The sequence below is a fragment of the Hyla sarda genome, chromosome 6 (assembly GCF_029499605.1).
Source record: "Hyla sarda isolate aHylSar1 chromosome 6, aHylSar1.hap1, whole genome shotgun sequence".
NCBI lineage: Eukaryota > Metazoa > Chordata > Amphibia > Anura > Hylidae > Hyla > Hyla sarda.
In genome coordinates, this window is record NC_079194.1 from 87,268,142 (window position 1) to 87,280,647 (window position 12,506).

Here is a 12,506-nt window from a genome sequence, read left to right on the forward strand (position 1 = left end):
CACGCAAGACCCACCGGGAGGAGATATGTCTATGGACACAGAGTGCACACTTGCTAATATGGACTCTGCTATTTCAGCCTGGCCAGTGCATGCAGGGGTGTTTTTTTCTTATGCGAAACACCAAAGACGAATTACAACTACTCAATACTACTCAAAAAGTCTTTAGAGCACTACATTTATTCTCTAGCAGAAAAAGAGATTAAAATCTTCTGGACTATCAATTCTCTTTCTGCTTATTTGGAATGCAATCGGGTACCCAGAGGATTGTGAGTCTTCAAGTCGCCCTCGCATTTCCAGGAAGATTCCCAGTTCATGGAAGAATGGCATAATGCACACCTGATGCACTCCATAAATCTACTGATTTCCACTGAACTCTGCAAAGCTAAATTAGAACTGTGATCAAGAGTTATGAATGAAAAAATATTGTCCCAGTTCTTAAAAATTCTAGAAAAATGACTATTGCAACTACAATCTGTCAGAAATTAAGAAAGAAAAATTTGTTCTGGATAAAAATGATTCTGATAATCATCAAGAATTCACTTGGGCTAAATTCAAAAATCCATTTGCTAAGAGCAACAGAAAGAAGAACAAATTCACGTCAGAATTTTTCACCACAGAGTCAGAGGGGAGCACCTCTGACGATAAAGACATGAGTCGACCTTCCACTTCCATTGCTGCTAAAAACCTCCACCCTTTAGGAGAAGGACAAGGAGAGGTGGTCGGAAAAAATTGCATACCCTACTTAGGACCAGGGTATAGTCAGTATCCTTAACTGAGATGACAGCGGAACAGCTCGGTGACCGAGTACCTTTTCCCGCTACCTGGAATGGCTGATCTCCCCACATTTAATAGATTCAGCTCTAGACCGAGCAAAAAAGCTTGACTGAAACACACTACTGATCAGCAAAAGTTGGAGGAGGAAAGATTTTGAAAGAAAGAATACATTTTCTTTTGCTTTTAGGAACACTCATTTAAGTTTAAGAGAACTGGCACTACAGGGGACTACCTTACGAAAAGAAACGAGAATATGTCACAAAAAACTACCAACAATTGGCTGACAGACACTATTCTCCTGGGTAATTTCCCCTGCAAAAGCTGTTCTTTTTGTCAACATAATTTTGTCAGGAGGTTTTTTAACACAGTAAATATGAGGTCTGTGTCAACCAATTGATTACTTGTAGAAGCACCCACATAGTCTACTGCATTTTCTTCCCCTGTGGAAGGTTTTATGTGGGGTTAACTATTAGACCCTCTTCCACAGGATTAGAGAACATTTCTACTCTCTCAAGACTTAAAAAGGAGCCACACTCTTCATATCCAATGTAAAAGAGTGTCATAGCAGTAGTCCTGCTGAACTCAAGTTTGCAGGATTAGAAATAGTGTTTACAAAGGCTGGAATGGATCGCGACACTCGTCTTCTCCAACAAGAAGCCAAATGGATCATCCGATTGGATGCAACAGGCGTGTTGGGGTTAATTAAATGAGCACATCGATCTGTCACAATTTATTTGACTGTCTTTTAGGTGCTGCACATTTAGTATGTTCTTCATACGATTAGTGTATATACCTTGTGTTTTTAGTTTACATAGTTTGTTATGGGTTTTATTAGGCTGCTAATAGTTACTTCACTTACTCACCTATATTAAGATCCTATATTAACAGTCTCCCACAGTGAGGCCGGATGAAGGGTAATTGATTGATGCAAAATGATTCGTTGCCACTGTACACTCCCCTGCACCTTCCACTTTCCCGTTATCCTGACCTGCTGCTGTTCGGATTTCCATGTGCCATATCGTTGTATGCTTTGAAGTTCTGAATAAAAGCTACATTGTTTCCCGGGACCAATGAGTGTGGCTGCTTTATTCCTTTTGATGCCTGCTTCTTACTACTGTTTGCTGCACCCCAATTACCGAGGACCAGGTCAGCTAGGCCAAGTTCCAAGACATAGCGCAGTATTGTCCGCTGTGGTGCCGTCATGACATTGTTTCTGTTTATATCTCTATTCTATTAATATTATTAATAACTTAAAAGTAAGAAAATATTGTGTTTTCTTTTACCTTATAACTGACATGATGTGCATATTTTCGCACTGACACTACCAATAAATAAACCTTAATGTTCCAGTGCATGTTGTCATATTTCATTATCAAAAGACATTAATAGAAGAGGCTCTAGCTCTATAGCCATTGCTCAGGTTTGCTCTTTTCATTTCTAGTGAAGTTACCGGGCTCTTGGTGGTGGCAGCTTGTTGATATATGAACCTATCTCCTATGAACCTCAAGCTCATAAATAAGAAAACAAATAACCTGCGGATATCCTAGCAAGAGACTTACTTTTATGGGTTTGATGGAGTGAAATGATTTTCCAAAATTTTTTATATGATTTGTTGCCAAACTTATTATCTTCCAGGGTTGTGCAATGATTTTATTCCTGCTTGGCCTTCAATCACTATGTCATTTACATTAACCTAGTATATTATAGGGATAATGTAGGTTATTGATGTAGGAAATAAACACTATGGAGAAAGAGTAGGAGAGCACTCCTATACATACGGTACTGCAGGTGGGCTGCTTGCCGCTTTAAGCAGTGTGGCTCCGTCGCAGTATATATGAGGCTTCCAGGGATGCAATCCGACAACCTGCGGGGTGCACACACTGAACTAAAGCATCAAACGTAATAACACAAGAAAAGTGTATGCGCACTCACCGTCAGGCTGAAGTCGATCTGCTTGTAACGCCGGGTCAGGATACGGGATCACATCAGACACATCCTAAGTGCGCTCAGAAGACAGCGAGGCGATGCCGACATTTCCCGCACAAACGGCGCTTCATCCGGCCTCTCTAATCACGTAATTGCGCCCGGTATATCTGCTGCTAGGTTGCCAAAGCAATGGGGAAACATTCAAGTACGGTAAGAGAGGAGAACCAAAATACCTCCGAACTCAAAGGTTCCGAACTCTGAGATTTGGTGGTCTCCAAAGAATTTTCATCCCAGAATCAGGAGGAGATAGGAGCAACCTCCTCCTAAAATGTGAAGCTAGATGGATAATGCGATGCGGAGCTCAAGGCCCAGCAGGTCTAAATGACCGTTTAGACCTTGCTCCATTTCTTAAATAGACTATTTCAGTTTTAATTTACAATAGTTATCACATGATTCTATCTACATTAGGCAATCTGCCGACTTATGGATTTATTTCTTTTTCTTTTTCAGCATGCATTCTCTCTCTTTTTTCTCACTTCTGTGTGGAGACTTGGTTCTCTCTTTTTCCCTTCACAAGGCTTTATTTGATTCACAGCGCACTTTTACATGGTTTCTGCATGGGTCTCGCTTCGGTGATAGCTGCTATTCACTCTGTTGCGGTGCCTTTGAGTTCGGAGGTATTTTGGTTCTCCTCTCTTACCGTACTTGAATGTTTCCCCGTTGCTTTGGCAACCTAGCAGCAGATATACCGGGCGCGATGAGGTGATTAGAGAGGCCGGACGAAGCGCCGTTTGTGCGCGAAATGTCAACATCGCCTCGCTGTCTTCTGAGCGCACTTAGGATGCGTCTGATGTGATCCCGTATCCAGACCCGGCGTTACTAGCAGATCGACTTCAGCCTGACGGTGAGTGCGCATACACTTTTCTTGTGTTATTACGTTTGATGTAGGAAGCTTACATAATCTACACTGCTCAAAAAAAAATAAAGGGTACACTTGAACAACACAATGTAACTCCAAGTCAATAACACTTCTGTGAATCACACTGTCCACTCAGGATGCAACACTGATTGACAATCAATTTCACATGCTGTTGTGCAAGTGGAAATTATAGGCAATTAGCAAGACACCCCCAATAAAGCAGTGGTTCTGCAGGTGGTGACCACAGACCACTTCTCAGTTCCTATGCTTCCTGACTGATGTTTTGGTCACTTTTCAATTCTGGCGGTGCTTTCACTCTAGTGGTAGCATAAAATGTCTACAACCCACACAAGTGACTCAGGTAGTGCAGCTCATCCAGGATGGCACATCAATGCGAGCTGTGGCAAGAAGATTGCTGTGTCTTTCAGCATAGTGTACAGAGCATGGAGGCGCTACCAGGAGACATGCCAGTACATCAGGAGACGTGGAGGAGTCCGGAGGAGGGCAACAACCCAGCAGCAGGACCACTACCTCCGCCTTTGTGCAAGGAGGAGCTGGAGGAGCACTGCCAGAGCCCTGTAAAATGACCTCCAGCAGGCCACAAATGTGTGTGTGTCAACTCAAACGGTCAAAAACAGACTCCATGAGGGTGGTATGAGGGCCCGACGTCCACAGGTGGGGGTTGTGCTTACAGCCCAAGACCGTGCAGGACATTTGGCATTTGCCAGAGAACACCAAGATTGGCAAATTCACCACTAGCACCCTGTGCTCTTCACAGATGAAAGCAGGTGTAACACTTTGTGCTCCTGCCGCATGCGCTTGCTGTGAGCGCATTGTCTCCCCTGCTGCCGTCGGGGACGTGCCCGCATGAGAATCCCAGCCCGTAAGTTACCACGGTCCTCTGCTGCCTCCTCCACCGCCTCTCTGTGTGTGTCCCCGTTGCCTAGGGTGCACCCTTCGCCGGAGCTTTGAAATTTAAAGGGTTAGGACCAGCAGCACCTTAAACTCTGCTCCCCGATACGGCCCGTGTCATCAGCCACACAGGTTAGTGGTTTCACATCCAGTGCAATGACAGCAAGATCCGGCCATGGATCCCGCTGGGGTTCCTCCTGGTTCTCGCCACAATCTCTGGCTCTCCAGTCACAGCAGTTGGCTCAGCAGGCATAGCAGTTAAACCAATTGTTCGCCATGCAGTTGCTTTCTGCCCAGTATCAACCGCAGCCGCCACAGCCTCCTCCTGCTCCAGTATTGCCTCCCGTTCCTGCAGTTACCACTAGATCCCGAGAAGTATGAGGGGGATCCCAAGTCCTGTTGTGGTTTTGTGAAACAGTGCTCCATGCACATCGAGCTAATGGTGGAACAGTTCTCTACGGAATGAGCAAAGGTGACCTTTGTCCTCAGTCTCTTAACAGGAAGGACCCTGGCCTGGGCAACCCCATTATGGGATCGCAGTGACCCACTCACAGCCAGTCTTCAGGCTTTCTTGGTTGAATTCCGAAGCATGTTTGAGGAACCTTGCTGAGTCTTTCCCAGGACAACTCCTCTGTGGGCGAGAAAGCCATCTGTTTCCGTACTCTAGCTTCAGAATTGTCTTGGAATAATGAAGCTCTTTTTACCACATTCAAAAGAGGACTTTCTAGCCATATTAAGGATGTCCTTGCTGCCCGGGAATTGCCTTCTACTCTGAATGACCTTATACATTTGGCCTCCCAGATTGATATCCGTTTTTCTGAATGACATGAGGAAAAATGTCAAGAAAGGGAGTCTGCATGACCTCAGCACTTTCCTCGCCTGGCACCAGTCTTCCAGCAACCACCGCAACCTTCTACGTTGCTTCCCTCAGTGGAGGCTATGCAAGTGGATCGGTCTCTCATGACTCTGCAAGAAAGAACTCACCGACAAGCTGAGAATCTTTGCCACTTCTGCGCCAGTGCAGATAATTTCCTCAGAGATTGTCCTGTGCATCCACAGTCACAGGGAAATGCTCCCACCTAGGGTTTTTGGTAGAGGCTTCCCTATGTGTGAATACCTCCTCTCCACATTTGAATTTGACGGTCCAGCTTTCTCTACCCACCAAAGAGATTATTTCCGTTCTTGCCTTCCCGGACTCCACACAGAACCGTTATCTATGCAGGTCGGAGTCTTGCATAAGGAGAACTTGTCCTGGAAAACTGGAGAAGTTCTCCATTGGGGACCTTATTGCAACGGTCACTGTATTCATGCACGTCTGACTAAGTTGGTACCCCCCTCTACTCCTCTGCCTGGTTTGCCTTTGTTTCTTCAGGACTATGCTGACGTCTTAAGTGAGAAGCAAGCTGAAGTTTTGCCTCCTCATTGTCCCCACAATTGTCCTATAGATTTAATGCCCGGGACCACTCCTCCTCAGGGAAGAATTTATCCTTTGTTTATTCTCGAAACTCAGGCCAAAAAGGCTTTATCAGGAAGTCACCTTCCTGCTGGAGCCGGATTCTTTTTTGTAGAGAAAACCCACTTCCCTTGATCTCAGAATTATTTGATCGTCGGCGTTGAGCGATGATTTTCTCCAAACTTGACCTTCGAGGTGCCTATAAATTGGTTCACATAAGAGAAGGTGATGAATGGAAGACTGCGTTTAATACTCGGGATGGACATTTTGAGTATCTTGTGATGCTGTTCGGACTCTGTAATGCTCCAGCAGTTTTTTAGGAGTCCGTCAATGATATCTTTCGTGACCTCTTATACACCTGTGTCGTGGTCTACTTGGACGATATTCTTCCATCTTCCGGTGGCAATACAGTCGTCAGGGTGGTGGTGGAGTGATTTTCTAAAATGGCTCATTTTGTGCTGCTGCACGGACTTCCATCTGCACCGCAGCTTGCTAAACTTTTCCTTTGCCACATCTTCCGTTTACATGGTTTGCCTACACATATTGTATCCAACCGTGGAGTCCAGTTTGTCTCTAAGTTCTGACGGACTGCTCATGTCTTCAAGTTAAGCAGGATTTTTCCTCAGCCTACCACCCTCAATCCAATGGACAGGTTGAGAGGGTGAATCGGGTCTGGGAAGACTATCTTTATCATTTAATTTCTGATCGTCAAAGACAGAGTTCTTGTACAATCATAAGAATTCATCCTCGTCCTCCTCTTCCCCTATCCTCTTCCTCTGGAGTTCCTGCGGTTGATGAGCAAGTGCAGAATTCTACCACCATCTGGCAGAAGACACATTGCTCTCTTCTGCATGCCACATGTTGTGTGAAGTCTCAAGCAGACAGGAAAAGACATTCTCTAAAAAAAAACATCTCACCTACTCCCATCTCTGGTATCTCTGATGTTTATGTTAAAGAAATTTTGAGCTCCAAGTTTATCAGAGGAAAATGCTTTTTTCTTGTGGATTGAGAAGGATTCAGTCTGGAGGAGAGATCTTGGACCGTGACCTTCTCAGTAAATTTCTGAACCGAAAAAGGGGGGGGGGGTACTGTAACACTTTGCGCTCCGGCCACATGTGCTGGCCATGAGCGCATTGTCTCCCTCTCCCCAGCTGCCGGCGGGGCTGGGATTCGCATTGCGCCACGCATCCGCATGCGAATCTCAGCCCGTCACTTACCACGGTGCTCTGCTGCCTCCTCCACCACCTTTCAGCTCCGGCGCGCGTGTACCTGTCGCCTAGGGCGCGTGCGCTGGAGCTCTGAAATTTAAAGGGCCAGTACGCCCATAATTATGTGCAACACCTGACACTATTATATAAGTCCCTGCACCTCCCACTCTTCCCTGCCGCATCTGCAGTGCCATTACCTCAGATTAAGCGTACCATTTGTCTGTTTGCCTAGCCTGTGTTCTGACCCTTCCGCTACATTATTTGACTAAGCACCTATGCAGCCTGCCTTGACCTTCTGGAAAGTCCAACTTCGTCTCTCCCTCATCCTATTGTACTTCGCCTCGCCCAGCTACTTATGTGGTCGAGTAGTATTGGGGGTAACGACCTGGGTGTCATCTTCACCAGAACCCGCAGCAAGGCAGGATGGGCTTGCTGCGGGTTCTAGTGAAGACCAGCGGCACCTTAGACTTCCCCCCCCCCCCCCGATATGGCCCGTTTCATCAGCCACACAGGTTAGTGGATCCACTTCCAGCGCCATTGCAGCCGGTTCACACTGAGCATATGTGACAGACGTGACAGAGTCTGGAGACGCCGTGGAGAACGTTCTGTTGCCTGCAACATCCTCCAGCATTACCAGTTTGGCAGTGGTTCAGTAATGGTGTGGGGTGGCATTTCTTTGGGGGGGGCCACACTGGCCTCCATGTGCTTGACAGAGGTAGCCTGACTGCCATTAGGTACCAAGATGAGATCCTCACACCCCTTGTGAGACCATATGCTGGTGCGGTTGGCCCTGAATTCCTCCTAATGCAAGAGAATGCAAGACCTCATGTGGCTGGAGTGTGTCAGCAGTTCCTGCAACAGGAAGGCATTGATGCTATGGACTGGCCCACCCGTTTCCAGACCTGAATCCGATTGAACACATCTGGAACATCATGTCTCGCTCCATCCACCAACGCCCGTTGTACCACGGACAGTCCAGGAGTTGGCAGATGTTTTAGTCCAGGTCTGGGAGGACATCCCTCAGGAGACCATCAACCACGTTATCATATGGGCACGTGGAGGCCACACACACTACTGAGCCTCATTTTGACTTGTTTTAAGAACATTACATCAAAGTTGGATGAGCCTGTAGTATTGTTTTCTACTTTGATTTTGAATGTGACTCCATATCCAGAAGTCCATGGGTTGTTACAGTTGATTTCCATTGATCATTTTTGTGTGATTTTGTTGTCAGTACATTCAACTATGTAAAGACGAAAGTATTTCATACGATTAGTTTATTCGTTATGTTAGTGTACCTTTATTTTTTTGAGCAGTGTTTATGGAGAGAATGAAGGGATGGCTGCAGAATATTTTTTTGAAGTCCTAAGCACCAAGTATAAGTACTTCATTTTTTAGGAGAACATGGTCTACTTGGTACACTATGGTACATGATATACTTACAAATAGTTCATAAGCATATACAAGTGTCCAGCTCACTTCTATAGTGTCCTGTTAATGAAGCCACACCGGCTAAATTCATAGAACACCATGAGGAGAAGAAGCTTGGTCCAGCACTAAATGCAGTTTACAGGTTTTATTGTTGCACAATACATCTATGAATACGATCCCCAGAGATTATCTGATCAGTATACAGAAGAAGGCTTCATTTAGTGCCATTATGTTCAAGATAAAATGCACAGTAGGATTTTCGCTCACCTGTTGGTTGTTACACTTACATTTCAGTAGACAGGACACAGGTGGAAGTTGATCAGCTGAACCTGTGTGGCAGATGACACAGACCGTACCAACTACCAACTGGTAGTCTAAGGTGCTGCTGGTTTTCACCAGAGCCCGCCGCAAAGCGGAATGGACTTGCTGCGGCAGGCAGCACCCAGGTCGTTACCCCTGGCACGGCTCGACCACACAGGTGGCTGAGGAAACTCGAGGCACAGGTAGGATGAGGCAACTCGTGGTCAGGAAAGCAGGATGGTCAGAACAGGCAGCACAGTAGCGAAGTCAGGGATGTAGCAGGTGGTCAGTAGGCAGGCGGCAAAGGAGCAAGGTCAGGTAACAGAACAAGGGTACGATACACGACAAGGCAATACTCTGGAATGCTTTTTTTTAGGCACTAGGGCAACAAAGATCCGGCAGGGAAGTGTGGGAGGTGGAGGAATTTATTACGTGAGCACAGGTGCTATTTAATTAATAAGCGCACTGGCCCTTAAAATTTTAGAGCTCAGGCGCGCGCGTGCCCTAAGGGACGGGCACACGAGCGCCGGAGCACAGAAGCCAAGGAGAGTGCAGGTGGTGAGTGACGGGCTGGGATTCGCATGCGGGCACGTCCCTTGATGTGAATTCCAGACCCACCGATGGCAGCAGGAGACGGGGCCATGCGCTCACGGCCAGTGTGTGCGGCCGGAGCATTAAACATGACATTGGTGCTGCACTACAGGCACAAAACTGTAAACAGCATATAGATATATATGTTTATGTATCTAGAAGCGGCCAGCATCTATAGCCCTGGTACACAGAGGAGCAGTGAAGGCAGTAGACAGCAGAATTTGACAGAATCTAATCTAGTGGCACTAACTGGCTGAAGAAAACACTGTTATACTGACTCATGAAAAATAATAAATGGCTTTATTTGTTATGGACAATGTGTTTCGAGGATTGCACCATCCTCTTCATCAGGTTCTCCTAACTAATTTATGCCATTCATTAAGTTGCACCAGGTATGAGAGGTAGGGATTTGCATTAATGGTTGCCAGACAGAGAGGCATATTGGCAGCTTACGCTCAATGCTAGAGTGCCAACAGGTTTAAATCTAAGCTGGAAACTGCCTATTCATTATTAACAAAAACATTTGTTTATTTACTTACTTATTTTTTTTTTTTTAATTAGATGAACTGGTGCCAGAAAGTTAAAGGGGTTATCCAGGAAAAAGCTTTTTTTTATATAGATATCAACTGGCTCCAGAAAGTTAAACAGATTTGTAAATTACTTCTATTTAAAAAATCTTAATCCTTTCAGTACTTATGAGCTGATGAAGTTGAGTTGTTCTTTTCTGTCTAAGTGCTCTCTGATGACACGTCGGGAACCTCCCAGTTTAGAAGCAAATCCCCATAGCAAACCTCTACTACTCTGTGCAGTTCCCGAGACAAGCAGAGATGTCAGCAGAGAGCACTGTTGCCAGACAGAAAATAACAACTCAACTTCAGCAGCTGATAATTATTGAAAGGATTAAGATTTTTTAAAAGAAGTAATTTAAACATTTGTTTAACTTTCTGGAGCCAGTTGATATAGAAAAAAGTTTTTTTTTTCCTGGAATAACCCTTTAAAGGGTAACTCTCATTACAAAAATGTTTTGCTATTGCACTCCTTATGGTAAATAAAAAAATATTTCTAATATACTTTGTTTAAAAAAAAATGAAGTTTTCTATGTTTTATTTGTGCTTAAAAAAAGCTCAAGAGAACATTTTCCCTCATCTCATACACTTTTTATTTTTAATCAACTGGTGACAGAAAATTAAACAGATTTGTAAATTACTTCTATTAAAAAATCTTAATCCTTCCAGTACTTTTAGGGGCTGTATACTACAGAGGAAATGTTTTTCTTTTTGGATTTCTCTTATGTCATTTTCCCCCATCCCATACACATTTTCCCCCATCTCATACACAGACTTTGGACCGAAGCCCAAACACAGGAAGTGTAGCCTGGAGTGCTGAGGGTGGGGGGGGGGGGGTCAAACCAACAGCATATGGCAGTTAAGTGTGAGAGGAGCTATGATTGGATGATGCTGGACACACACCCCCTCAGCACTCCAGGCTGCACTTCCTGTGTTTGGGCTTCGGTCCAAAGTCTGTGTATGAGATGGGGGAAAATGTGTATGGGATGGGGGAAAATGACATAAGAGAAATCCAAAAAGAAAAACATTTCCTCTGTAGTATACAGCCCCTAAAAAGTACTGGAAGGATTAAGATTTTTTAATAGAAGTAATTTACAAATCTGTTTAACTTTCTGTCACCAGTTGATTAAAAATAAAAAGTTTTCCACGGGAGTACCCCTTTCATTTACTCTGTGCATGTTGTTCATATGACATAGTAACATTCCACCCCCTGTCAGAGTATTTATTGAGGATACCAAATGAAGGGTTGCATCTGTGATAATGTGTGTGTTCACACCTGAAACACATCTAGATACACTGTGTAGAGCTATATTTCCTAACTTTGAAAGCAAATATTAATCCTTGTTTTGTATTTTAGTACAGTTTAGAACATGAAAACTGTCCTCTGAGTATTACAATTCTTCATCCCTTTAGCTTCTGTCTGATTGATATGGACATAATGTGAACTAGATAGGTGTATAAAGGCTATTGCTAGTATAAATCCCACATTGTAATCAGATTTTTTTTTATTCTACTTTCAGGTTCGCATATTCACATATCTGATAGGAAGAGAAGCTGCTTTTGCAGACAACATGAAATGGATGGCCTGTGCCAATAAGGGTGAGTCCGAAAACATAAGTATTTCCTATATCCCTGTGAGTATGTACTGCTGTTAGCCATTGGTTGTGCTTATCTTTTCTCTTATTATTAGGCTCTAGTGTTGCTCGCGAATATTCGCAATGCAAATTTTATTTGCGAATATCGCATATTAGCGAATTCGCGAATATTCGCGAATATAGTACTATATATTCGCAATCACGAATATTCGTTTTCTTTTCTTCACAGTTTTTCACAGTGATCATCCCTCTCTGCTTCCAGCTTGTGTGGTGTAAAGAAGGCTCTAATACTACTGTGTGAGACTGGCGTACGAATTCTTGCATATGCGAAAATTTGCATATGCTAATTTCCGCATTTGAAAATGTTCACTTATGTTAATTTCCGCATATGCTAATTTTCGCATATGCTAATGTTCTCATATGCAAATTTTTGCCTATGCAAATGTTTCGCATATGCAAATTTTTGCACATGCGAAAATAAACGCATATTACGAATATGTGATTTTAGCGCATATATGACGAATATTCATCCATATATTCGCGAAATATCGCGAATTCAAATATAGCCTATGCCGCTCAACACTATTAGGCTCCTATATACTGTTCTTTTACTAGAGAAAACCAACCTATCACTTAAAGGGGTACTCCACTGCCCCTGTGTCAGGAACAGTTTGTTCTAAATGCTGGGTGAGGGCTTTGGGGTCGTGACGGCACACCACGCCCCCGCAATGCAAGTCTACGGAAGGGGGCATGTGGCTGCCACTCCCCCTCCCATAGACTTGCATTGAGGGGGCGTGGCCAATGCACGCCCATCCCCGCACTCAGCATTCG

At 44.4% G+C, this 12,506-nt stretch overlaps 1 protein-coding gene across 1 annotated transcript in view; it reads left to right on the plus strand.

Moving 5' to 3' along the window:
• CACNA2D3 (calcium voltage-gated channel auxiliary subunit alpha2delta 3) overlaps positions 1-12,506 on the plus strand; it is a 1,201,789-nt gene that overhangs the window by 709,010 nt on the left and 480,273 nt on the right. The window contains exon 12 of the mRNA XM_056524384.1: positions 11,601-11,679. Coding sequence (XP_056380359.1) covers positions 11,601-11,679 — 79 coding nt within the window. The remainder of the gene's footprint in view (positions 1-11,600; positions 11,680-12,506) is intronic.